This window comes from Phytophthora ramorum (assembly GCF_020800215.1).
Source record: "Phytophthora ramorum isolate Pr-102 chromosome Unknown Phyram_PR-102_s0006, whole genome shotgun sequence".
NCBI lineage: Eukaryota > Oomycota > Peronosporomycetes > Peronosporales > Peronosporaceae > Phytophthora > Phytophthora ramorum.
Genome location: NW_027150652.1, coordinates 1,200,944 through 1,226,172, shown reverse-complemented (window position 1 = coordinate 1,226,172; position 25,229 = coordinate 1,200,944). Strand labels below are relative to the sequence as shown.

Sequence of the window (25,229 nt, the reverse complement as noted above, 5' to 3'; positions counted from 1 at the left end):
CGGGGAGTTGAACCACGTCGGTGCAGCAATTAGGCTGGCTGCGTTGACCTGACTGCAACGGAGTACTGGGACTCCGTGCCGGTTGGGCCGCATGGAGAACTATGAAAGTCTCGGCACGATCGGTGAAGGGTGAGTCCGCCGTAACGTGGTGTCTGCAAAGGGATCAGGTCGCTAATTGGGGTACTTGTTGCTGGGAGTTAGAACGTACGGCGTGGTGCTCAAATGCCGACACAAGGTCACAGGCCAGATCGTCGCCATCAAAAAGTTTAAGGAGTCGGACGACGATGAACAGGTCAAGAAGACGGCCCTTCGCGAGATCAAAATCCTCAAGCAGCTCAAGCACGAGAATATCGTGAGTTTGCTCGAGGTCTTTCGAATGAAAGGCAAACTCTACTTGGTCTTCGAGTACGTGGAGAAGACGATCTTGGAAGAAATCGAGCGCCATCCCGACGGGCTGGACCCGCTCACACTCAAGAAGCTCATGTGGCAGCTCGTCCGCGCCATCAATTTCTGCCACCAACACAACATCATCCACCGCGATATCAAGCCCGAAAACCTGCTCGTCTCTCGGAATGGTGTGCTGAAACTCTGTGACTTTGGCTTTGCTCGCCCTCTGGCCTCTGCAGGCGCCAAATATACCGAGTACGTGTCCACGCGATGGTATCGTGCACCGGAGTTGCTTGTGGGAGACGTATCATACGGCAAGGCAGTAGATGTGTGGTCCATTGGCTGCATGTTCGCGGAGATTGCCACGGGGCTGCCGCTGTTTCCCGGAGATTCGGACATCGATCAGCTCTACCACATTATTCGCTGTCTTGGACGGATCACATCTAGGCAACAGGAACTCTTCCGCAAAAACGCGCTCTACGTCGGGGTCAAACTGCCCCATGCGACCGATCTGGAGCCTCTCGAGGCCCGCTTTCCAAGCATGGACAAAACTTCGCTCGATTTCCTGCGTCAAACGATTATCGACGAGCCACTTGATCGTTGGACGTGCGCTGAACTGCTCAAACATCCATTTTTCGAGAACTCACACGAAGCGTTTGAAGCGGAGCTGCAGGATGCGATCACTCGCGATCTCAATGACACGGCTGCGGTGAGGAAAAAGCGATCTCGCAAACCTTCGCGGGGAAGCGTATTTGCTAGTCCCATCCCTGTAATACCCGCCCCGATATCCAGCTTTAACGAACCTTTGGTGAATGGAGTGATGACAGCAAACATTGGTGTCGACAACCCCAAGCCTCCGAAACCATTCTTCGCACCAGTGGTAAGCATGCCATCGAAGAAGGAGAAGAGCGGTGTGGCAGCTTACGACAATAGCAATAGCAGTAGCAACGCGCACGTTGTGCCCCGGAAGACGCCCCCAGGAATTGGTCTCGGCACCGGGGCCCCTGGAGGTGCCTACCATTTACCAACATTACAAGGAGCTATGAACAGCTCGTCCAGCACAAGTTCCACGACAAGTAGCACTACCACAACGACTAGTCTGAACACCAATAGCAGTTCAGGTGGTGGCGTTTGCGGGGGAGACGGCGGCAGCACCAGTCCCCTCTTCTCTCAAAACAAAAAGCTAGGTGTGCCCCCCATTTCAGAACACTATGCACCGGCAAACTACGGCCAGCTCGTTTCAAGTGAGCACATGACGTACATCGGTCTCCACGACAATGTCCGTGTTTCCATGACATCGCATGGCAGTCGTCTAGGAGGAGGTGGCCCCGCTGTCCATACGTACTCGACTCCATCGCCAAAACCTCCGCCATCGTCGTACATGAAGAATCCCTACGGAGTGCAACAACCCGCAGCAAAACGCGGGGGCAACAAGAACGGCGGCTTTGTAGTCTCGAGTCTGCCTAGCTCCATGGACATCTACTCACCTAAAAGAACTGCTGCAGGAGGCAAGAACGTACAAAGTTCGTACGGCAATGGGACAGGATGGAGTAGCTCCAAGAAAGGAACTCCTACAGGCGTAGGCACACCAGGCAACCTGTCAAGGGGAGCACCGTCACAAGGGCTGTACGTGCCTCCGAGGACATCACATAGTACAATACGGGCCGCAACATTACCACAAGGTAACTTTACACACGTCCGGCGCGATAATGATCCGCGCACCTACTAGTTGATCCGTAATATGACGCCACAGTTTTGACCTCTCCTACGCTAGTAGCGCTACCTTCCACTCACAACATTATCACCTCACAGCTCGTGTGCTTGCAAAATTATCGATGCTGTTATTGACAGTGTATGGCTTACTTGCTCTTAGTGCGAAAACCTCCACTCAGAGGTCAGGTTTCGCGATCTTCCGCTTGTACGCGTAGAACTCTTCGACCCATTGGCGCACGTACGCCAGTTCAGTTTGACGAGCCTTAGTCACAGCAGGAGGGTCAAGCGGGTGCGAGAAGAACAGGTCCAGGTGGTGCGCTCCTCCAGGAACTGGTACAGCCACCACAGACGGCGAAAGGGACTCGAGCACCCCCAGGCCAGACCACGGGTCGAAGTTGCCGTTGCTGAAGACGATGTTGCTCGCAGCACGCAGAGCCTTCATACCGCCGTACTCAGTCTGCGCCCAGTGAGGTTTCACGTGAACGCCCCACTGTTCGAAGCAGGCAGCGTCGTCCTGCGACACGTTCACTGCAGTCACGGGGAAGATGTCGTTTACTCCATCGGTGCTCATGGGCATATAGAGCTCAGAACACTCCAGGTAGCCCCAGAAGTTGCCCTTCTGATCAATCTTGGCCTGCTTAGCGGAGTCGGACGACCCTGAGTCGTTAGTGGTGTTGCCAGCGGGGGCTGTCGGAAAGAGGCAGGTCTCGCTCTTGGTGGCGTTGTAATATACAGCGAGACTTTCGCTGAGGGCGGTAACCAATCCCGTCTCATCTCCTTGTGCAAAATCTCCTGCGAGAGGCTTGCAAGCAGCACGCATGGGGTAACCTGGCAGATCGACATTTCCGTCCATGATGTATGAGGTCGGGTATGGGTAATTTCCCATCGCCAAGTCTCCATACGCCTCAGAGGCGACTGAGATAACGTCGTCCGACGTCTGCAGCATGTCTTTATCGCACAGTCGAAAGTGTGTTGCCAGTTCGTGTCGTCCAGCGTCCGTCTGCACCATGTCAACAGCCGCATTCAACGCACGGCGAAGGTTCGGGATGCAATTGGCCGCCGCGCCCGCGTCTTCCGACATGTCAAACGTTACAACGCGATTAAACGCCTCGGTATCTGCAGGGTGGTCCGGATCGCCGAAGAAGTTGACGACCGGCGCCGATCCAGCGATGACACCGTCAATGATGTGCGGGTACTTCATCCTGAACCACGTGCCGAGCATGCCGCCGTAGGACCCCCCAAAGCCGATAACCGGGACGTCCACCCGCAGCTCCCGCTTCAACGTCTCGATCAGCACTGCATAGTCCGCCAGCGCCTGCTGCGTCGACAGGAACTCCATGTGGTCTAACACGTCCAATCCGAACGGGACGGACTTTCCGAAGTAGCGGTGCTCAGCGAACACGATGAGGGCGTTGAAGGCCGCCGCGTTCTCCCACATGAGCCCTGTATGGTTAAGATACAGCGTCACGTCGGCCTCGTTACCCACATAGAAGAAGATCGCTCCGTTTGTCGGGTCAAAGTTCTGGGGCGAGCACACGAAGTACCGCAGCTCGAACGATCCGTCGCTGGATTCGCCGTTGGCCCGGAAGTGGTCGAGCGGTTGGGTAATGAATTTCTCCTGGCATAGTGGCAGCAAATCCCTCGAGCCGTCGGGGAGCGTCGGGAACACGGCAACCGATGCGGTGTTTGCAGTGGGTTGGGTGGATTGGCGATTCCAGATGAGGCAGTTGACGGCGGACAGTCCCAGCAGAGCCAAAGCAGCGAAGATCAGCGCCAACCAACCGATGGCAACGGGTAGAGGACGGCGGGAGGAGTCGGCCATTACAGCGGTCTTGGTGGGCAGCATCGGCGAGCGCTCGCCCGAGGAGAGACCCATGGCGAACGGGCGGAGGAGAAGTAAGTACTCGGCCTTGGTTTGTCAAAAGCGGATGAGTGTAGAAATCTGATTCCAAGTTATCTGATTCTTGGGATTTGGAGAAACCAGAATTGGGGACGAGGGATATCTGTTTTTTTTGTTCCGCAAAGTGTTAGCCTACACGGTAAAACAGTACATGTACCAATCGGGCCATACTGAATAGGTGAAGAACCTAAAAGGATTTGTGCACTGCGGTCCAATGGTCTTCTTCTCGCCGAACGAGGTGCTTGTGCACTGCAATGCAGATGCAGTGATCGGGTACAATTCTCTCAGAAGACAAAATGGTGAGTCTCCAGAAGAACATCAAGCATTTTGCAAGAACATTATAATGTAGATTCCAGGCCAAAGCTGTCAAGAAGATCTCGCAAGTGCATGAAGCACATGTCGATCAAAGGCACCCCGTACAGAATGTTTCTGGAAAAGGATGTCTGGACCGCGAATGCAAAACTCACAGAGACAGAGACAATTGTTGTGTGAGCAGTGTATTAGCCGGACACCATCTAATGACGCAGGAAGGCGCAGAACGAGAACGGCAGTTGTAAGTAGGTTATCGATAGGCATCATTTTGCGGGCTGGAACCCATAAAAAAACTATCCAAACTTCATCGGGGACTCAGCACAGCAATACTCAATAAGTATGCCGGAGACAAGCTGTCGCCGTTGATTTCGCGTCGAGGGGCGACTGCATGTAGACTTTCCGGCAACAAAGTACGAATATGAAATTCCCCGTTACGATTGCCACATTTTAAAAGCCAAGTGGTTACCAGGCTGCTGGCGACTTCGACCGCGATGGTTGCTAGCATGAGCAGCTTATCGCTCCACAATGCTCGAAGTACGAAGTACATGTACAAATGTACCAAACAAATACACAAGACACAACTTCACTCTAGTGAAAAGACATTGCCAAAACGCTTCTTGCCCGAACGCCGCGTGCGGTGTGTCTTTAGTGATTGTGATTTTCAAACGATGACGCAATCAATCGTGTCTCGTAGCCAATCGCAGCTCACTTTCCAAAAAGGCAAAAAAGCCAAGAAAGCGATCAAGACGCAAGCAACAATGGCCATCTCGTGCTGCATGTGCGGCGCCCAGATCGAGGCCAACGCCATGAACATGTGCGCGTCCTGCATCGCGTCCGAGGTGGACGTGGCCGAGGGCATCGACACGAGCTGTGACCTGGTGCAGTGCCGCGGCTGTCTGCGCTTCCAGTCCAAAGGCAAAGCGCAGCACTTCAGCAGCGCTACGGGCGCGTGGCTTGCGTGTGACTGGGAGTCCACAGAGCTGATGGCGCTGTGCCTCAAGAGCATCCCGGGACTCAGCAAGGCCAAACTCATCGACGCAGGCTTCATCTGGACCGAGCCCCACTCGAAGCGCGTCAAGCTGCGGCTCACGCTGCAGCGCGAAGTGGCCAACCACGCCCTGGTGCAGAACTCGTGCGTCGCCACGTTCGTCATTACGAGCGTCAAGTGTCCGGACTGCACCAAGCAGTACCACAACAACACGTGGCGCGCGCTCGTGCAGATCCGCCAGAAGGCCGAGCACAAACGCACGTTCCTCCGACTGGAGCAGGAGATCCTCAAGCACGACGCGCACAAGGACGCCATCGGCATCACGGCCGTGAAGGAAGGTATGGATTTCTACTTTGGCACCAAGTCCAGTGCTGAAAGGTTCATCCACTTCTTGGCGGCCCATGTGCCCATGCGCTCCAAGTCGTCCAGCAAACTCATCTCGGAGAACGTGCATAACGCTACGGCCAACCTGCAGCTCACATACAGCATCGAACTTAGTCCTATCTGCAAAGACGACTTGCTCATCTTGCCCAGGAAACTCGCCCAGAGCTGCGGCAATATCTCGGACGTGACGCTCTGTGCGCGCACCACATCCATGGTGCACGTAGTGGACCCTGTGTCCGGTCAGAGAGCGGAGCTCGCGACGGACAGGTACTGGAAGCTGCCATTCCTACCACTTGCCACCAGCTCGGACATGGTCGAATTCGTCGTGCTGGATGTGGAGCCGGTGGATTCGCGCGACTTGCGCCACGTTGGTCCTGCGCCGACCTCCGGTCGAGGCCGGAATTCCAAGTTCGTGGTGGCGGATGTGGAGGTGGCCCGCGCGAGCGACTTTGGCGTGAATGACTCAACGTTCCACATTCGCACACATCTTGGCGGCGTCTTGTCAGCAGGGGATACGGTCAAGGGCTACGATCTGTCCTCCGCCATCTTCGGCGCGAGCCAAACGTACTCCCTCAAGGAGGAGCTGCCCGACCTCGTGCTGGTGCGCAAAGTTTATCCGCGTGAGAACGGCAAGGGCCACAAGGGCGACCGCAAGCTGAAGACGCTAGGTGCCAACCGCCGTGGCAAGGTCAGCAAGGCCGAGACTGCTCGACTGCAACATGAGATGGAGGTCTTTACTGAAGAATTCTTGGAGGAGCAGGAGCAAGCTCAGCAGGAAGGTGGTGACGAGGAGCACGAAAGTGAAACGGACGTCCAGGCTCCTGAAGAGACCGACGTGTCTGCAAGTGTCGAAGAGCAGGCGGCAGCCATGGCTCAACTCAATTTGCCGTGAGCAGAAAACGAAGGGGTAGGACAACATCGTATGCAAATATATGCTTTGTATCACACCTGCAGTTCATTTTACCAGCCGTACTTGGCGTATGTCTCCCTCTTCGTTTTCAGCGAGGCGCTGCGCTTGTCCAGCAGTTCAAAGTCGCGCAACTTGGCATCAAAAGCGAGCTGGTTGAGCTGGTGTTTCTGTCTTTGCAGACGACTTGGCTTAGTCGACGACACCTTGGTACCCGCCTGGGCGTTCCAGAAGCTGGCCTTCACCTTCACTTCCTGGTCACTCGATCCGCTAGATCTCGTCAACGGGTCAAGTGGCGGTTGCCAGGCATTAGACGACGGGCCCTGCACCTCCGTGATCTGCCCCGCCACAGTCTCGAAGTGGCCCTGCTGCAGTGCACGCTCAATGTCCCGTTCCCGAGTTCTTCTACGCTTCGAGCTGCCTCCTGGCACGTCGTCCTCTCCCTGAGCAACGTAATAACCCTCCGAAGCAGCAGTACAACTTGCCTGATACTGCTGATGATGATAGAACTGCTGCCAGGCCGCAGAATCCACCGGTTGTTGCCCTATTTGCGACTCTGTAGCGACCTCATGTTCCTGTTGCTGCTGCTTCTCCTCCAGCTCTGTGTCAATGGCATCAGCTTCTTCAGCGACTGGCAGCTCGTGCTTGGGCGGCGGTAAGAACGACAGAACCGAGTCTTTGTCGGCCGTCACGGGCCTCGGTCGCTTACTGGCCGCTTTCTTGGCGCGCTTGTGTTTGGCCAGCAGCTCGTGATCGTCGTCGCTGTCGTCCGAGAGCGCGTTGCCTGTCTCCAGCAGTCGCTGGATCTCCGGCGGCAGGTACAACGTCGTCTTCTTCTTCTTCTTCTTCTTCTGCTTGGGCTTGGACGACGCATTGTCGGTCGCGGTTTTGAGGGATTGTGAGGAAGATGCAGGAGGAGGAGGAGGAGCACGAGCTCGTTCAGTCACGGACACGCTCGGCGCTGCCTCGTCCTCCGAAGAGCTCGCGTAGTCGACCAGCAGAGACATCCTATCGTGAATGAATTGTGTGCATGACCCTTGCTGCCACACGAGAGGTACATGTTTTAACGGAAAAAAATCAAAAATACGGTATTTTTCGACTCGAAATAAAACAACATTCTGGCTGTACGTACCGCATAACACTTATCATAGAGCACGGATATATCATAGAGCACGGATATATCATAGAGCACACTTTGAAACCACAACTCATAAAGCACACAACGAAATATGACGATAATATCGTGAATATCATGTTAGGACTCACACAGCCTCGCTGCCAGTTATTTCCATGGCTAGCTGCTCGTCTTGCTCTTCACTCACTTTGCGATGGCTCGAAAGGGAAGGACACGACTTAAGGATGGCGGAAAGGCAACTACAAGCCCACTACCGGGTGACGTACGAGTTCAAATTGCGCGTGCTACGTTCTTAAAGATAAATTTACGCTGGTAGAACCCGTTGCTAAGCTTTTTTCCTGATGGCAAAGTCAACTCTAAGAGACGCCAGGCCAACGCTTGGAAGAAGCTCCGCGCTGTGATTGAGACGAAATGTGCACAGGGCGCTCGCTTTCACCAGCGAGGGTGTAGTTTCGGCATGGGCTCTACGCTCTCCATCCAGGCAGAAGAGCAGTTGACCCGATGGATTAACGAGCTGCGAGCGGACGGGGTTCGTGTGACAGGCATGATGCTAAAGCTGCAGGCCCAGGAGCTCTACCAGGGTAGTAGAGGTCTCCCGGGTGTCTTCAAAGCGTCGTGGAGCTGGCGAAAGGCCTTCCTTCGCCGCACGAGAGTCGACCGCGGTAGCTGAATATTCACAGTATGCCTTAACTAGAATTTTTGGGATTGGCCTTTCCGGTGTTCACAGCTGAAACGTCAACTGGTATGTGCTCTATGATAAGTGTTATGCGGTATATGCACGTACAGGTAGCAAAACACACACAAAAACCGGTTTTACATGATCAAATGGTGGTGTTTGTATATTTTTTGTTTGCTCACACGAATCGGTGCTGGCTCGCCTACTCACCCCACACGCTTACTCGTTCTTGACCATGTGCTCGATCAGGTCCAGCACACGCGAGCTGTAGCCCCACTCGTTGTCGTACCACGACACAAGCTTCACGAAGTCGTCCGTCAGGGCGATACCGGCGCTGGCGTCGAAGATCGATGAGTGCGAGTCACCGATGAAGTCGCTAGACACGACGGCCTCGTCGGTGTAGCCGAGGATGCCCTTCATCTCGTTCTCGCTAGCCGACTTGATCGCAGCCTTGATCTCGTCGTACGAAGCGGGGTTCACCAGGCGAGCAGTCAGGTCCACCACAGAAACGTTAGCCGTGGGCACACGGAACGACATGCCAGTCAGCTTGCCGTTCAGGCTGGGGATCACCTTGCCCACAGCCTTGGCAGCGCCAGTCGAGCTGGGGATGATGTTGAAGCAAGCGCCACGGCCACCGCGCCAGTCCTTCTTCGACGGACCGTCAACCGTCTTCTGCGTGGCGGTCACAGCGTGCACCGTCGTCATCAGACCCTCCTTGATGCCGAACTTGTCGTTCACCACCTTGGCCAGCGGCGCCAGACAGTTGGTCGTGCACGAGGCGTTCGACACCACGTGCATATTCTTCTCGTACAGCTCGTGGTTGACGCCCATGACGAACATGGGGGCGTCGCTGGACGGCGCCGAGATCACGACCTTCTCCACGCCGTTCTGCAGGTGGGTCGAGGCCTTCTCAAGAGTGGTGAAGGCACCCGTGGACTCCACCACGTACTGCACCTGCTCCTCGCCCCACTTGATGTTCTCGGGCTTCATCTCGTTGAACACGCGGATGGGCTTGCCGTCCACGAAGATGTGCTGCTCGTCGTGCGAGATCTCTCCGCCGAAGCGGCCGTGCACCGTGTCGTACTTGAGCATGTACTCCATGTACTTGGTGGCAATGAACGGGTCGTTCACGGCCACGACGTTGATCTTCGGGTTCTTGGCGGCGGCGCGCAGAACCAGGCGGCCGATGCGGCCAAATCCGTTGATGGCGACGTTCACCATGATGCTAAGAGACGACTTGGAGCTTGGGGGCGAATTCAAGAATGATACAACCGGTGGGCCACAGTCGCCCTGACGACGTACTTGACTGGGCAATTGTATGTCCATACAAAGCGCGAGATGATTTGCAGGATCCGATCCAAGCAGCATCGACCCAAGCACCACGCACCGGTTATACTGGCAGCGCGGCTTTACTGCCACCGATGTCTCCGCTGCCTGGCGATTTGACCGAGAAAGGATTTGCTGTGGCTTGAAGGTTCTCTGGCTCGGATTTGGGAGCAGCTTGCTTGTCTTTGGGGGTTCAGAGACACTTTGGCACATGGAGCTCCCAACGTTTGTTGGCAACAAGTTTTACTGCTGGTTCACGTTCTGGTGCCTTGAATTGCAGTGCAGACGAGTAAAACGAGTGTGAGAGGGACGTGGCGTCGTGCCGCGGGTATGAGAGGGAACAGGGAGAGATGGTGTGCGTGCTGACGTCGGCGTTTGACTTGCGCATGGCAAAGGTCCAACACGCGCAAGTACTCGCAGTCGCTTGCTTGGCTTCATAAGCTGACTGCTACTTCGCGAAAATACTCGATTGCTCGTTGCACTCACGACCATGAAAGACGTCAGTGTGGATACGATCTTCGTCAATGCGCATGTACCTTCAGCATTGTCGGATTCGAACACGTACTGCTTGCCTTTAGAAAACATGTTCAACAACGCACGAATTCGTCATGAGTTTCATACTTCTATTGATACAGACAACAGCAAACTTGTCGACGTTGCTCTGCTAAGAAGGGGGCCGTATGCACTCCGCACGATACCAACTCTAGAGAGCTCTATCGCTCTCAGACATCGTGGGGTGTGCAATCACCGAACGCGCCAGCACGTACTTCAAGCCGAACGTAGCAGCACCTTGGGAGCAAACTTACTCGTTCTTGACCATGTGCTCGATCAGGTCCAACACACGCGTGCTGTAGCCCCACTCGTTGTCGTACCACGACACAAGCTTCACGAAGTCGTCCGTCAGGGCGATACCGGCGCTGGCGTCGAAGATCGATGAGTGCGAGTCACCGATGAAGTCGCTAGACACGACGGCCTTCTCAGTGTAGCCGAGGATGCCCTTCATCTCGTTCTCGCTAGCTGACTTGATCGCAGCCTTGATCTCGTCGTACGAAGCGGGGTTCACCAAGCGAGCAGTCAGGTCCACCACAGACACATCAGCCGTGGGCACACGGAACGACATGCCAGTCAGCTTGCCGTTCAGGCTGGGGATCACCTTGCCCACAGCCTTGGCAGCGCCAGTCGAGCTGGGGATGATGTTGAAGCAAGCGCCACGGCCACCGCGCCAGTCCTTCTTCGACGGACCGTCAACCGTCTTCTGCGTGGCGGTCACAGCGTGCACCGTCGTCATCAGACCCTCCTTGATGCCGAACTTGTCGTTCACCACCTTGGCCAGCGGCGCCAGACAGTTGGTCGTGCACGAGGCGTTCGACACCACGTGCATGTTCTTCTCGTACAGCTCGTGGTTGACGCCCATGACGAACATGGGGGCGTCGCTGGACGGCGCCGAGATCACGACCTTCTCCACGCCGTTCTGCAGGTGGGTCGAGGCCTTCTCAAGAGTGGTGAAGGCACCCGTGGACTCCACCACGTACTGCACCTGCTCCTCGCCCCACTTGATGTTGGTCGGGTTCATCTCGTTGAACACGCGGATGGGCTTGCCGTTCACGAAGATGTGTTGCTCGTCGTGCGACAGCGAGCCGTCGAACTTGCCGTGCACCGTGTCGTACTCAAGCATGTACTCCATGTAGGTCGTCGAGATGAACGGGTCGTTGATGGCCACGATGTTGATGAGCGGGTTCTTGGCGGCAGCGCGCAGCACAAGACGGCCGATACGGCCGAATCCGTTAATGGCAACGTTCACAGGGCCGCCGACGTTCTCGGTCGGGTTCTGGGCGTTGATGATCTGGAGGAAGTCGGGCTTGAGCGACGCACCGCCGACGAGGAATCCGTCAATGTCCTCCTTCTGCGAGAGCTCGGGGGCGTTCTTGGCGCCCACCGAGCCGCCGTAGATGACACGGGTCTTCTCAGCGGCCTCGGGGGAGACCTTCTCCTTAAGCCAGGCACGGATGCTGGCGTGCACGTCCTGGGCCTGCTCAGGTGAGGCCGTGAGGCCAGTGCCAATGGCCCAGATGGGCTCGTAGGCGATCACGACGTTGGTCCAGTCGTTGATCTCGGCGGCGTAGGCGTCGAGCTGCTCCGTGATGTAGGCCACGGTCTTGTTGGCCTCGCGGAGCTCCTTGGTCTCGCCGATGCAGGCGATGACAGCGAGGCCCTTCTCGAGTGCGTAGGCGGCCTTCTTGGCCACGACCTCGTTGGTCTCGCCCTTCTCGCGGCGCTCGCTATGGCCCACGAGTGTGTATTCGGCGCCGAGGTCCTTGAGCATCTCGGCCGACGTCTCGCCCGTGAAGGCGCCGTTGCCCTGCTTCCACACGTCCTGGCCGCTCACGCGCACGTCGGCGCGCAGCGAGGCCTTGACGGTGGCGGCGTGCACCTGCGACGGGGCCACGACCACCTCCACGCCGGCCGGGATCTTGGCCGTGTTGAGCATGCCTACGAGCTCCTGCGCCTGGCCCAGCGAGCCGTTGCACTTCCAGTTGCCGCCCACGAAGAACTTGCGCGAGCTCGAGCTCATGGCGCGCGTCTGCGCCTTGAACACCTGACGGAAGGCCATGGTGGTGTGATGTGTGGAGGAGAGGGGCTTGCTGCTTGGACGGGGAATCCGCGAATGAGCCGCTTGACCACCACTCGACTTTGGCTCGCGGGTGAATAAAACTCGCTTGAAGTGAATAAAACTCGGAACACCAAGCAGCAATCGCCCCGTTTATGTGCATGATAAAGTGCGTTCGACTCGAACGTCAAGGCTTGCTCACCGGCGAAATGTCCGCTTGGGTTTGTTCGCTTGGGAAAGGATTTGCCGGCGATGGCGAGAAACGTGGGCATCGGCATACAAACGGCCCGTCAAAATGCTGCCGGTGCTGGTCGGTGCGCGGCAACTTGCACGCGAGATGGGAGGTTTGCGCTGCAGATTCCGAGCTTTGGCTGCGGCGCTGTTTGCAGGCTGCGACGCGCCACCTCGTACAGGTTAGTCGTTGCCTGTACAATGCCGCCTGGACCATTGGCGCCGGCCAACATCAACGACGCCGCAATGCGCGGGCTCAGAAACGCATATGACGTCAATACATGTACATGTAGCGGGGACCCGTGTCGCTGCTGCATCTTGCAAGCGCGATGGGGTGGACGCAACAGCCAGAACAGCGTTTCACGATTCCTGTAATGCATCGGGCTTTGATGCACAAAGGCGAAAGCGCTGCAAGAACGAAAATCTGGGAGATTGTTTTGGAGTACCGGTAGCAGGAATGGGCAGGTAAAATGACGTTAGCGTATTGCTACCGGCCGCGGTTGAACGTAGTCCTGAACGATAAAATCGACCGGTTGGAGGCTTAACTTTTCGTGCCCGGACTGTGATACCTTTAGCGCGTCGGCAGTGATTTATCGCTGGTTTGACAGGCGCTCGGCACTCACATATCCGGATACCAGTCAAAACATTGCCGTGGCGTGGCTCGAGGCTTGGAAGAGGGTCATCTAAAGTATGCAATTTATTACACGGCAAACTTCGGGCCACGTTGCTCTACGGGTTTAACCGCAAGCACTTCGGTCAGTAGAAGCTGCCAGCCACCTTGTTGCACTCCGGGCTTACTGGCTTCGTCTCGTGGAAGCGACGGAAGTCAATCACCGCGCCGCCAGTCTCCGGGTCCACATCCACGCAGTTCACGTGGCGGTGGTTGAACACGATATCCTCCGCCTTGTACGAGTGCCGCACCTGGATCGTCGCTGAAGTGACGGCGTCTATGCCTTCCACAAGCACCACCACCTCCAGCTGAAAAGACAAACAGGGAAAAAGAGGGATCCGTTAGTCTCTGGACTAGATAATTTGCATGATATGGACGAGTTGGTGCGTACCTGAGACTCCGCCCAATACTGCTTGATCTCCTCAACGGTCGGCGGTTGGGTTGCAGCGTGCACGTCGCCATTAGCCGCGTTGCCAGTAGCGCAGCTGCACGTGTTGTGTACCGGATTGGTGGTCTGATTGACGTTCACCGCGCCGTCACGGTCGCCGCTTTGGGCATCAGCCTCACGACACAGCGGCTCCGGGAACAGATAGCCTCTGGCTGGGTTATGATGCTGACCACAGGTCTCCGCGCTTTTCGGCCGCAGCAACGGACTCCAGGCGTCCATGCGGTGTACCACAACAGAAGGCAGTGCAAGCAGCAGCATGCCGCCAAGGTCGTCATCGGGGTGCTGGATGCGCATCGGATACGACTGAAAGTAGTAGTGCTCGCCAAACTCCTCGTCGTGTCGGATGGCATACATGCGCACGTGAGCCTCGACGAGCTGGTGCTTGCGCATCTCACACACCTGGAACATGAAGTACAGGTGGCCGCGAATGCGGCGGACGCAGGCGTGGGTGCTCATCACGATGGTGTTCGCACGAGCCTGAGCCCGCGAGAACCGCTGGAAGATGATGCCAATAGCCAGCGCATCGAGCAAAATGCCGAAGAACGACTCGAGCGTGATGATGGTCTGCACCCAGACGCAGTCCCCGAAGAACACGTCGCCTCCGTTGGTGCCGAAGCCAATGGTGAAGAGCACCGACACGGAGAAGGAGAAGCCGTCGAAGAACGTGTTGATGGCCATCTTGCACTGGTCGGGCGGCGTCATGTACAGCGCGCCGAACACGGTGATGACTATGATATACTGCACCACCCTCACAACAATTAGTCAAGAGTCTCAGAACAACTTAACAGTTCGCTGAGACGCACCGCTAGCATGAGCGAGCCCAGCACTTTGCTGAGGCGCATATTGACGACCGTGTGGAACGGGTCTTGCATGTAGAGCTTCCAGTAGTGGGGCATCTTCTGGCGTCGAATGCTGCAGTCATACCGAGACGCCACCCGTCAGCATGAAATATTCTAGAGTGTTGCTATTGTAAAATTGCAGCCAACGCACTTCCACTGGCCCTTCGAGCGCTGGAAGAGCGCGTCCTTGCGGTCCATGATGCGGCCCGTGGTCGTGGGCATGTTCACGCGCTTCACGAGGCCCTCGGAGCTCGACGGAGACGTGTCTGGCAGCCTGTTCATCTGTGCGCCGTCTTCGTACTCGGCGTAGCTCGAGCCGCGCTCCATTTTCATCCGACAGTCTCGCGTGGCGTCGGCGGTTTGTCGCCGATGAGATTCCGAATGGTGGACGACGGCTGGGCGATGAGATTCCGGAATAATTGGGGCAATTTGGTGCACAGTTTATGTTCATATCCGGAGCGGCATAGTGGAGCCAAGTGCTGAGACTGTGATACTTTTTTCGGGACGGTCCTATCCCACAACGACACGACCAGCTGATGGCTTTTTTACCACAACCTGCTCTCTGCTGTTGCTTTTTTTCAGGCAGCTTGGCACGGTTTGCTGGAACAACATACCGCACCAGTACGGCTGCTACTTCGAAGTATGAGAGCCAAGGTCGAGCGGGGTGCAATGCTGAAACTAATGCTGACGTTGGACGTGGGGTCATTTCAACATTGTCATACACTTATAAAGAGATACTCGTGGTCCTAAGACAGGTATCCGCGATGAAGATAGCAGCGCTTAAATTCGGCGAGGCTAGAAGAGCATCTCGACATTCTCGACGCAGAACAAGTTGTGCACCTCGCTACCGCCTAGCTTATCCTTGATCTTGCCGCAGCTGGAGCACGTCTTGACGTGTATTACGGAATCCTACAGGGGGAAATGACTCCACGTTGCCATTCCGAGCAGCCGTGTAGACGAGTTCCTCGATATTCATCGCTATCTCTGGCACCAGCTTTATCAGGGCTGGAGTGAACTTGCAGACTGCGGCAAAAATGACTTGAACGCGAGAAATCTGGCTGCTGTTTGCGATGATAACGTTAATTAAGATTTTTGTTTTCACGCAGGATGCTGTTTTTGACGGCGTGATGCTGTCATCAATATTGGTTGGGTCGTTATTATACTGGCAGGATGAAATAATACAAGCCGCTGATGCTCAGCTTCTTGGTAACTTGTAGTGTTTAGATCGCCTTCAGCATGCGGTGATAAATCCAGGTCTGCATTCGGGAATTTGTTCACAATGGGATTCATATTATCCTTAATAGTGTTCACATCGTCGTACAGAATTGCGGTGTGGTTGAGCCAATACTTGCGAGGATTCTGCACTCGGAATCAATTTTGTTACATAGTTTCTGTAAGTAAGTATTGTTCGTCCTAAGCGCGTCCGCTGTAAATAATTATTGACGTGCATGAGAGAGAGGAAAACTGGAATATTGTCAGCCCCAGTGCAAAATGCTGAACGTGAAATACAAGTGGCTTCTTTCGAGAAAGCAATTGTGTTGGTGCAGCACAATCACTGGACGTCATCAGCAAGTTGTCCGTTTCGAATAGTTGTCGCCTTCAAAACACCAGTGTGCTTTCAGCTTCCTGTTTGTTATTATTATTGGAAGTACTTACTGATCTACCTTTGGCTGTTCTTAGGGTTGCCGAGAAATCTGGTTCAATAGTCACGAATAAAGCTCGCGAGTCTATCAAAACTATCGTGGCACACACCGTCTGCATGACGGATTCCAATACTGCTCATTCGCCTGACTTCTCTACAACCATGCTACGGTCCCAATAAATACCAGCGGATCTCTTTTCCAACTACCAAGTACATGTACAACCAGGATTTGCTTCGAAAGCTCGAGGCTGCCAGATGAATACGCTCTGGCACAATGCTGCCCTTGAGTTTTATTATACTAGACCATGCCAAATCGTCAAGGATTTCCAGCGAGGTAGATCCATCCATGAAAGTAAGCTTAGCGACATTGATCCGTCCCTAGCGTCGCTCTTCCCAGATTACGGCAGCTCGCAGGATCGCTGAATGCATCTTGACAACAAGATGTAGTCCGCATATCGGCATAGTCCGACGTCGATCAATAGTCTTCTAACCAGTAGAATGGAACTCCTCGAACCGCGACATATCCGGATACAAGAAAGACTCGGCGTTCGTGGCATCTAAAACCAATTAAGCATTGTCGTTTGCGGGAGGATGCCTGCAAGGTGGCTCTTATTGTACGACCTTGCATGATACTTTCGTGCTTCATCAGCAACTGTTACCGGTACTTGTCATGCCAAGGCAATTCGCCAAGGGCCAAGTGGCAATCACCATCCATGCGATCGAGCCACTTGGCGATTATGCATGGAGCTGCACCCTCGAGCGTGGGATAATCACCTACGCCCTCGTGCTCTCCCCCCAGTCAGTGCTGTGTCCCAGCTCAAAGCAACATCACTTGGGTCGCTGGTCGACCGAGTCTTGTGGTTCTCGGCACTCATGCTGCAGCGCGCAGCCGAGTCTCATCGCTGGCTACGGGAGCAACACGATGGTATCGTGCCGTCGGAGCTCGGCGTGTTCGAGTTCCTCGTGCTATGTTTCGAGCAGGTGGCCGTGGCCGGCGCCGTCGTCAACTGCTTCCAAGCTGAAGACTTCGACGGTGGCGACGCGCCACTTTTGCTGCCGGTGGTGATGGATCACGTCCCGCAAGTGCTCATGGTCATTGTCGTCATGAGTCTCTTTATCGTCTGGGGCACGAGGATCATCCAGTGGAGTCTCCGCAGCGCTATGCTGGACTGCACGTGTGCGATGAAATTCACAACCAGAAAGCGATACCTGCCACCGGTCATCGCATTGCTCAAGGTCTTCTTCCTGATGTTCATGACGCTGCGACTCAGTAGCTCGCAAGGTTTGGAGTGGAAGCAGCAGACGAGTGCACTTTGTAGCGCGCTCATTCTCGTCGCCTGCGAACTCGTGGACTCGGTTGCCATTGCACACACATGGCTGGTAAGTCGAACGCGAGGCGAGGTCATTTACGACTGGGGAGAGCAGGAAAAGGACGGGAAGGTGACTGCCAAGCGGTTGATCCTCACGTTTTTCGACCGCTGGAAGGACTGTGGCATAGTGTCGTCCTTCCTGAACCAGAGTGAGATGATACTGCTCATTTCAGAGGTGCCATCCATGGCTTGGGCGAGCTGGACGTGCTGTCAGAGAGGCTCAGGCCCTGAACGCCTCTCGTACCAGCTTCATCGATACGTGACGGTCATGACGATCGTTATGGGCATGAGCGTGATGGAGGTGGTTCCTGTCTTGGACAATGACATCGCAGGCGCTGTCGTTTTCTTGGTAGCTGACGTTGTTTTGACTGCGCTACGGTTGTACGAAGGCCGCCATCGCCACCGGGAAAGAAGACGAATAGCGAGGGCCCAACGACTTACCATGACGCCGACTGGTGATGACAACAACACTCACTTCTTTCCGAGCCCAACCGGACTCAGTGTATGCAGCGCGCCGCAGGTTGGCGACATTGAGGCAGCAACTCCAGGGGGATGTCGGGAAGTGCTCAATGACCCGCATCGGATGCAGCCACAGCGATCCGATAGTGTGCTAAAACAGTGCCTGGAACTCAAACGTCTTGGCGTGTGGAAGGAGACGGTGCTGCATGGTGTTCCAGCGAATGAGTGGATATTTGCCTTCCTCGATTGCTCTTACTCGGTGTTGGTAGTTCTCAACTTCTACGAGACCACCGGCGCCGATGACGTGCAGGTCACGCCGGGACTGTTGATACAGAACGTGGACACGACCAAAGAAAAGCTCATGGAAGAAGCGGACGATGTTGTGCTGCGCCTCGCAATTGGGTTCTCGACTGTGCTCATGCTCTCGCTGCTTGCTCGATGGTATGTTCTGTACTCGTCGAGGCGTCTGGGCGAGATGGCGTGGACGGCAGCTCGCAGTAACGCCGGCCGCGTCAATTATTTTGCTGTGGGTGTTGTGGTCGTCAAGGCGACGCTGCTACCGGTCTCCATCTACGTTTTCAGTATTGTTTTCGTCCAGAACAATTTGTTCGCGCCCAAGAGAGGCGTCAACGCTCTAGTGGCGGATTTGATTTGCGCTATTGCCGCAGCCCGAGCAATTGACAGCTTGGGACGAGCGTTGCAGGGACTTGGTCGGTCTGCCGTCGGGTTACCGGGTGCTGACGCTGTGAAGGGCTCCAGGTACGAGAAAGCAAGTATCGCGTTACAAGTGTTTTGGGATCGATTCAACGACTTTCTCGTCCCGCTGGGCATCGTCCACCTGGTCATTTCTACGACAGAAGTGGGCAAGAATTTCTTGGTCGTCTACTTCCTTCTCACCGTCTGCGTGCTGCACGCGATGATCGCCTACGTGGATGCCGTCGACATCACCAGCGCCACGTACCTGGCTGAGAGACTTGGCTACCTTGTGGCAGTCACGTTTCTCGTGCGGAGCTCGGCCAAGTACGTTGAGCGCGAAGGTGTGGATCTATTCGCGCCTGTTCTTCTTGTGGCCATGGAGTTCGCGCTGTTGATCGTGGCGCTTAGCTCACTCTGGAAAGGATATCGACGAGCTCAACGCGCTCGTAAAGATATGGAGAGAGAAGATAGGAACATCCGGGCACCGTGTCGTGCGATGACTCGTAGTGTGGCTATGCTGGCTTCCATGAGTGGGGATTGCCCCGTGCTCAGCCCCAGCGTGGATAGTGCCCGTAGTACACAGGATCATGAACTGAATCAGGATGAGTCTCCTCTAGATTCATGCCAACACCAGTCTTTCTCCTACAAACAAATGGACAGTGTATAGCGAATCAGGTAAAGAAGACAAGTGTACAATATGAAAAGCTAAACTTGACTTGATGAGGGCACTGCTGTCTCGAAAAGCTAAATGAATTCGCCGAGAAGAAGAGAAATATCTACAGCATGGCAGTGGTGTGGGTGTAACTATCGGCATGATGCATGGATCTCGAGCACATGAGCCGACGGCTGCACCACCAAGCAGGGGCAACTTCAACATCCTTTCAAGATCGCGGCTTCTATTCGAAGTAGATGACGGCGACGCTGTCACATATTTTGAAAAAAAATCTTGATTTTAGCTTTCTGTAACGCCAGCGAAGTGCATCCATTTCGCGCAGCAAAATGCCCACGCCACTTTCGCCGCTTGTGTCTTGTGTGGCGAGCGCGCCTCCGCCGTCTTCCGCATGAGCAACGACCTGACTCGCATTGCCTCGGCCTTCAATGTCGCAGCGCTCTGTCCATCCATCCTGCTGGCAGGAATGAAGCTGATTTGCGAGAAGAAAGGCGCAGTCCAGCATCGATCCACTCGATCCTCTGCAGCAAAAAATTGTCGCGGTCCGAGACTGTGGAGACCTCGGTACACTGTCACTTTCGCTTTTGCGCCGACGAACGCAACGCTGGCGCCACCATGAAGGCCATCTCGGCGCACGTCACAGGCTTCTACCGCTCGTCCTTCCACGCGTACACGACGGAGGTGACTGTGGACGGCCACCGCTGGCGCCTGGGGCTGCGCTACAGCAAATTCCACGACTTCTACGACCAGCTCTTGCTGCTGGAGACGGACTTCCACTTCGCCTTTCCGCCCAAGGGCTCGCTCTTCTTCACGCCCAAGCCCGAGGAGCGCCAGGAGCAGCTCGAGGAATTCCTGCAGCAGGTGCTCTCCTATTACGCGGCCAGGGGCTACCCCTCCGAGCTGGAGGACCTGTTGTGCGAGCTGCTCAAGGTGCCACGCCACCTCAAGTCGCCCGAACATGAGGATGACGACGTCTCCACCAGCACCGAGAGCGTGCTGGACGAACCCTTGCACGAGCCCCCGACCGTCGACAAGGAGCCGCTGCAAGACGAGAAGGATCCGGAGACCGAGAAAGTGCAGGAAGCTGTACAGGAGTCAACTGAGGAGGAAGAGCTGCCGGTCGATGAGGAGAAGGAGGCTGCTGCTGTTGCTGATGAGACGGTGCAGCTGGAGAAGCCTCGTCCAGTTGAGGCGGAGATGCCTGTTGTCCATGAAGACACAGAGACACAAAAGGAGACGCCCGCGCCTGTAGAGGAAACACAAGTGACGGTCGAGGAAGATCCTGCTCGTATCGAAGAGGAAGAGACGGAAGAAGGTGAAGTAGAGGCTGCTACTCCTCATGTGCCTGTCGAGGAGGCTGCTACAGAGACTGGTATTGCTGAGCAATCAGCCGAAGAGGAGGCTGCAGTTGAGACCCGCCCAGAGGAGCCTGTAGAGGTGTCTCCTGAGGTGCAGCAACCAGTTGTCGAGCCCATTGTAAAGAAAGAGGAGTCTGTGGCAGCAAAGGCTCAGCTGCCACAGACTCCTGTCCAGCCTCTGGCTGCCAAGGAGTCAGGTGTCGCCGTGCCGAACGAGAAGGAGGGACACAAGGAGATCGACACCAGCGGACGCGTTTCGTCCTGGATCGCTGCATACCTGCCCGAGTCGCTGCTCGGCTTCATCCGGCGCCGCTGCCTGAAGAAGACGAACCTGGTGGTGCTGTGCGTCGCGCTGTTGCTGCCAATGGTGCTCGCTCGCAGATAAGTTGCAGGTTGGGCGCTCGATCCCAGCAGTAAAGTCCATAATAGTATTTGTTCAGTATTGACGGTTAGCCTGCTTCAGTTTGCGTGGTCTCAGGCTTCAAATTCAAAGTGAGGTGACGCAAGTAACCGCTTAGGCGTCTTAGCCAACCCCAACGTATTGACCTCCGAGGTGATCTCGCGGAGTTTGTCCGCGACGACATCATAGGGTCAAGCCCGCTTCAATTGACCACGACACCGACTTGCAAAGCAGAAGCTGCGGGTGGATCTATTCCAATGACTCACGATCAGATCGAAGCGCTTCAACTTGCGAGCATATGATTGAGACAGCTCGGTCAAGTTTTGCCAGCTGATGGCTTTGCCGAACCTAAAAAATCGCTGCTTGTTAAAAACGAGGGTCTGCACGCAGGTTGCGGCGCCGGCCTTGTGGAATGGCTAGGATGGCTATCCGCACGGGCCATTGTCGCAATGCAAGCGAGGACAGAGGCGGCCTAAATGAGCTACCCCAAAATTCGCGCGCAATAGCGAATTCGCCAGTGATTCACCGGTGGCGAAGAGTGCGGCAGCGCCCTTGGAAAGCGTCCGGAAGCGCTCGGGCGGCAACGCCAGCGATCAGTCCATCATGCCGTGGGCAAGCCGCGATCTTCGATCTTGGGGCAAGTTGAAGTGCGACGCTTTGTGAGGCGTCCAGCGTTGAATTTTGTATAGAGATTTGCGTTGAAAAGTTGCCAAGTTTTCGCAGCTGCAGGCCACGTGACCTTACCAGTAGTTACTACTAGTGTGGTAGCACTGCTACTGTAGGCCTCAAGCCATCTGCGTGAGCACACGCTGCGAATCTGTCGAGCATTTTAAATACATGTTGGGCCAGAAGCGCGGCTGCCGCTGATCAGGAGGAAATGCGAGCTAGTTCACTCGCACACAAGATCTTCAAGAGCATGCCAGAAACGTACCGGTATGCGTCACCGCCGCTGTTGCGCGCCTCGTACAATAATGCAAAGTAAGGCAACCCATTCTCAGCAGCCTTCTCAAAAAGCAGCCAAAATCTCGGGAAATGTGGCTGCTTTCGTACTAAACCTTTGCACTTCAAAGGACAAGAACCCGTCACTCCGAGGCTATCTAGCTGCTGGTTGGAGCGCAAAATGTGCGGGGCAAACAGATCGGTGTCGCTTGGAACTTTCCACACTTCAAGAGGCTCGCTTAGTGGGGACATGCACTATCTGTTCAGTGACTGCACCCCTCGAAAAAAAGCTTAGCCTCCATCGCATGAGGCACCATAGAACAACCCCCCGCACTTTCACTTTTCGATCTGCCAGCTCGAGCACAGTCTGATTCGGTCAAGCGGAAGGCGCCAACGTTGCATCCCACCAACGCAAGATGAGGGAGATCGACGCTCGTGTCACGGGGTTCGACTACACCACGTTCCACGCCTACACAACCGAAGTGGAGGTCGACGGCCGCTCGTGGTCGCTGGGCCTCCGGTACAACACGTTCTACCAGTTCTACACGCGGCTCGCGGCGCTCGAGAAGCACTTCACGGTGGACTTCCCGCCCAAGGGCGGCCTCTTCTTCTCGCCCCCGCCCGAGGAGCGCCAGGAACAACTGGACGACTTCCTGCTGAGCACGCTCGCCTACTTCGACATGCGCGGCCACCCGCGACGCATGGAGGCGCTGCTGAGCGAACTGCTGCAGATCCCCGAGCACTTGGGCATCAAGGACGACGACGAGCGCACGGCCAGCGAGGGCAGCTCGGCGGCCGAGGAGCTCCTGCTGGACACGCCCATGCCCGGCCATGACGACAACGACTTTCTGGACAGTGAGACCGAGGACGATGACCATGATGTCCACGAGGACCAATCTGTGGAAGAGGACAACCAAGTTGAAGTTGAAGACGACAACCAAACCGACCAGGAGGGCCATGTTGAAGTGGTTGAAGTGCTTGAGACCGAGCCTAAAGAGAAGCAAGACGGTGTCGAGGTGAAGGGTGAGGAGGACAACCAGCAAGTCGCAGAGGTCATGCTCTCACCAATGTCCGAGACAAAGGTCCAGCCTCTGCACACAGGCAAGGAACTGACGGGCGGCTCCGTGGCCAAGAAGTACATCGCGATGCTGCGACGCAGAACTCTTGAGGATGGCGCCATCCAGGCTGCTGTGGTGTCAGCGATGAAACAAAACGTGGAGAAGTCCAAAGCTGTTAAGGCGGAGAAGGCTGCCGAGGAGCAACAGCCCGTCGAGGGAGTGAAGGGGATCAAGATGGAGGAGTTGGATGCGGCCAAGGAGGAGATTGTTCCTCCTGAGATGGAAGAGAAGCCCGAGGCCCCAGTCGTGGAGAAGGCGTCTGCAGGGGCTCAGGATGAGACCACATCAGCAGAGCTGACGACCGAGTTGATCCCTGAAACCGCGGTGTCCGTTGTGGAGGTGTCCGAGGACGTTACAGCAGTCCCAGAGGAAGAGGCTGTCAAGGCGATCGAAGCAGTGGCGGTCAGTGCTCCGGCTGAAAGCCCAATTGAGTCCGATCTTGACGTGGTGCCAGTCACGGAGACCAAGCAGCAGGACTCCGTCGCACAGGATTCAGCGCCGACTTCGGTGTTAGAAACGGAGGCTGAAGCAGAGACGACGGAAGCGTCCTCTTCGGAGGAGGAGAGCGAAAAGGAGGCCGCTCCCCAGCCAAGTGAGGAGGAATCCGAGTCTGAAAACCCCGTGGTGAGCTGGTTCCGCCGCATGGGCAGCACGTTCGGGCCGTCTGCAGCCGAGAAGGAGGAGCAGGAGGCGGCCGCCGCCGCCAAGAAGGAGCAAGAGGAGAGGGAGGCTGCTGCGCGAGCGGAGGTGGAGGCGGAGACCGAGGCGAAGGCGAAAGCCGCGACCGAGGCCGCCAAAGCAGAGGCTCAATCCGCAGCCAAGATCGAAGCTAAGGAAGGCGAGTTGCTGCGTGCGGAGCAGGAACTGAACCTGCGCTTGAAGCCGTACCGGCACCCAGTCTTCTTCCAGGGGTTTAACTGCGACGTCGGCACATCCCGGTACTCGTTGCCGACGTGCCCGAGCGACGGCATCGTCGTGTGAGCAGCAGGATAGCAGAGCGAGCCAGTAACATATAAGGTATGATGTAAGTAGTGCGTCGTGGACAAGCTCGACACCCATCGTGACATATCGCCAGTTTTGAGGGTTCCTCTGATGATATCGACAGCCATCGACTGCCCTGAACTCGCACAGATGCTGGACTTCAACGCCATCTGTCTTGCGGAAGATCGCGCCGTCCACGCCAAGATCGCAAAAGCTGTCCACCGATGGCCAATCTCGTGTAGCCATCTCGATGGATCCTCACTGGTCTGTCGTGCGCGCCCCAGCGTTCGCCGAAGCTTATCGCGAGCCCAAGCATTGGCAGCCCGTGGCTCGGACTAATATACGGCGAGACTCGCCGGTGTCTGCTTTGAGTGTCTCAACGAGCGAGCCCCTTTCTCGTCGCTGCGGAACCAGCACAGAAGCTTCCCCTTGCTGGTGTTGGTGGTGGCGGTGCTCATGACTCATTAGTATGAGCACTGCTCATGCTCACGAGGACCAAGGCAATGCAACTTGCATTGCGAGTGCTTGGTAGCCGCACCGAGCTCCATGCTCGACGGTCGCTGCTGGTGGGTACGTGGCACAAAATGTAAAGTCTGGCTTCGAATAACCTGCGGTGGAAATCGGCCGGAAATCCGGAACCCCCAAATGGTCTCACTACAATGTACTTGAAAAGTACACAATTATTGTGCACTTCGACTTGGCCCCCGCCACGCTTCTCTTGCCGGACCTAGACCCACTCGGCGGATAGGCTGCGCTCTCTGCAGCAGTCGGGATCTCCACTTTGGTAGCAAGTCGTGCAGCGTGCAGGGGCCGCCGACGATGGCGCTCCCGACCCCACTGAAGACGCGGCGTTTGCAGCCATGCCAGACAGCTTGGTGACGTCCAAGCGCTGCAAGCCAAGCCATTTGCCGATGGCTTTTTGTGTCGAAGATGGTCCCGAGCACAAAATTTGGCCAAACAGGTCCGGCTTCAACGCGCGCCATACAATCAGCTCGACGACTTGACGCAAATCCACGTCCGGCCACTTCTCTGCGCAAAGGGAAGCACAAGGCCAGCTCCGCCTTTGGCGCAC

The 25,229-nt window shown here is 55.9% G+C and overlaps 10 protein-coding genes across 10 annotated transcripts; 5 read left to right on the top strand and 5 right to left on the bottom strand.

Annotated features, from left to right (window-relative positions):
* Positions 1-91: 91 nt before the first annotated feature.
* KRP23_7231 (Cyclin-dependent kinase-like 2) lies at positions 92-2,116 on the top strand (the record flags this gene model as incomplete). The annotated part of the gene is made up of 2 exons (XM_067892520.1): positions 92-129; positions 202-2,116. The coding sequence occupies 2 exons, from the start codon at positions 92-94 to the stop codon at positions 2,114-2,116; spliced, it is 1,953 nt and encodes a 650-aa protein (XP_067744392.1).
* A 159-nt stretch (positions 2,117-2,275) lies between these two features.
* KRP23_7230 (Lysosomal Pro-X carboxypeptidase) lies at positions 2,276-3,976 on the bottom strand (the record flags this gene model as incomplete). Its single annotated transcript, XM_067892519.1, has 1 exon — positions 2,276-3,976. One exon carries the CDS (start codon positions 3,974-3,976, stop codon positions 2,276-2,278), a length of 1,701 nt encoding a protein of 566 aa, XP_067744391.1.
* Positions 3,977-5,070: 1,094 nt separating this feature from the next.
* KRP23_7229 (60S ribosomal export protein NMD3) lies at positions 5,071-6,576 on the top strand (the record flags this gene model as incomplete). The annotated part of the gene is made up of 1 exon (XM_067892518.1): positions 5,071-6,576. The coding sequence occupies one exon, from the start codon at positions 5,071-5,073 to the stop codon at positions 6,574-6,576; it is 1,506 nt and encodes a 501-aa protein (XP_067744390.1).
* A 68-nt stretch (positions 6,577-6,644) lies between these two features.
* KRP23_7228 (uncharacterized protein) lies at positions 6,645-7,598 on the bottom strand (the record flags this gene model as incomplete). The annotated part of the gene is made up of 1 exon (XM_067892517.1): positions 6,645-7,598. One exon carries the CDS (start codon positions 7,596-7,598, stop codon positions 6,645-6,647), a length of 954 nt encoding a protein of 317 aa, XP_067744389.1.
* Positions 7,599-8,621: 1,023 nt separating this feature from the next.
* Positions 8,622-9,623, bottom strand: KRP23_7227 (Glyceraldehyde-3-phosphate dehydrogenase; the record flags this gene model as incomplete). The annotated part of the gene is made up of 1 exon (XM_067892516.1): positions 8,622-9,623. The coding sequence occupies one exon, from the start codon at positions 9,621-9,623 to the stop codon at positions 8,622-8,624; it is 1,002 nt and encodes a 333-aa protein (XP_067744388.1).
* Positions 9,624-10,530: 907 nt separating this feature from the next.
* KRP23_7226 (Glyceraldehyde-3-phosphate dehydrogenase) lies at positions 10,531-12,339 on the bottom strand (the record flags this gene model as incomplete). The annotated part of the gene is made up of 1 exon (XM_067892515.1): positions 10,531-12,339. The coding sequence occupies one exon, from the start codon at positions 12,337-12,339 to the stop codon at positions 10,531-10,533; it is 1,809 nt and encodes a 602-aa protein (XP_067744387.1).
* A 984-nt stretch (positions 12,340-13,323) lies between these two features.
* KRP23_7225 (Inward rectifier potassium channel irk-1) lies at positions 13,324-14,857 on the bottom strand (the record flags this gene model as incomplete). The annotated part of the gene is made up of 4 exons (XM_067892514.1): positions 13,324-13,545; positions 13,629-14,423; positions 14,489-14,597; positions 14,676-14,857. The coding sequence occupies 4 exons, from the start codon at positions 14,855-14,857 to the stop codon at positions 13,324-13,326; spliced, it is 1,308 nt and encodes a 435-aa protein (XP_067744386.1).
* Positions 14,858-17,039: 2,182 nt separating this feature from the next.
* KRP23_7224 (uncharacterized protein) lies at positions 17,040-19,358 on the top strand (the record flags this gene model as incomplete). The annotated part of the gene is made up of 1 exon (XM_067892513.1): positions 17,040-19,358. One exon carries the CDS (start codon positions 17,040-17,042, stop codon positions 19,356-19,358), a length of 2,319 nt encoding a protein of 772 aa, XP_067744385.1.
* Positions 19,359-19,976: 618 nt separating this feature from the next.
* Positions 19,977-21,104, top strand: KRP23_7223 (putative ubiquitin-conjugating enzyme E2 R521; the record flags this gene model as incomplete). The annotated part of the gene is made up of 1 exon (XM_067892511.1): positions 19,977-21,104. The coding sequence occupies one exon, from the start codon at positions 19,977-19,979 to the stop codon at positions 21,102-21,104; it is 1,128 nt and encodes a 375-aa protein (XP_067744384.1).
* Positions 21,105-22,474: 1,370 nt separating this feature from the next.
* Positions 22,475-24,157, top strand: KRP23_7222 (uncharacterized protein; the record flags this gene model as incomplete). The annotated part of the gene is made up of 1 exon (XM_067892510.1): positions 22,475-24,157. One exon carries the CDS (start codon positions 22,475-22,477, stop codon positions 24,155-24,157), a length of 1,683 nt encoding a protein of 560 aa, XP_067744383.1.
* Between the last annotated feature and the right edge of the window lie 1,072 nt (positions 24,158-25,229).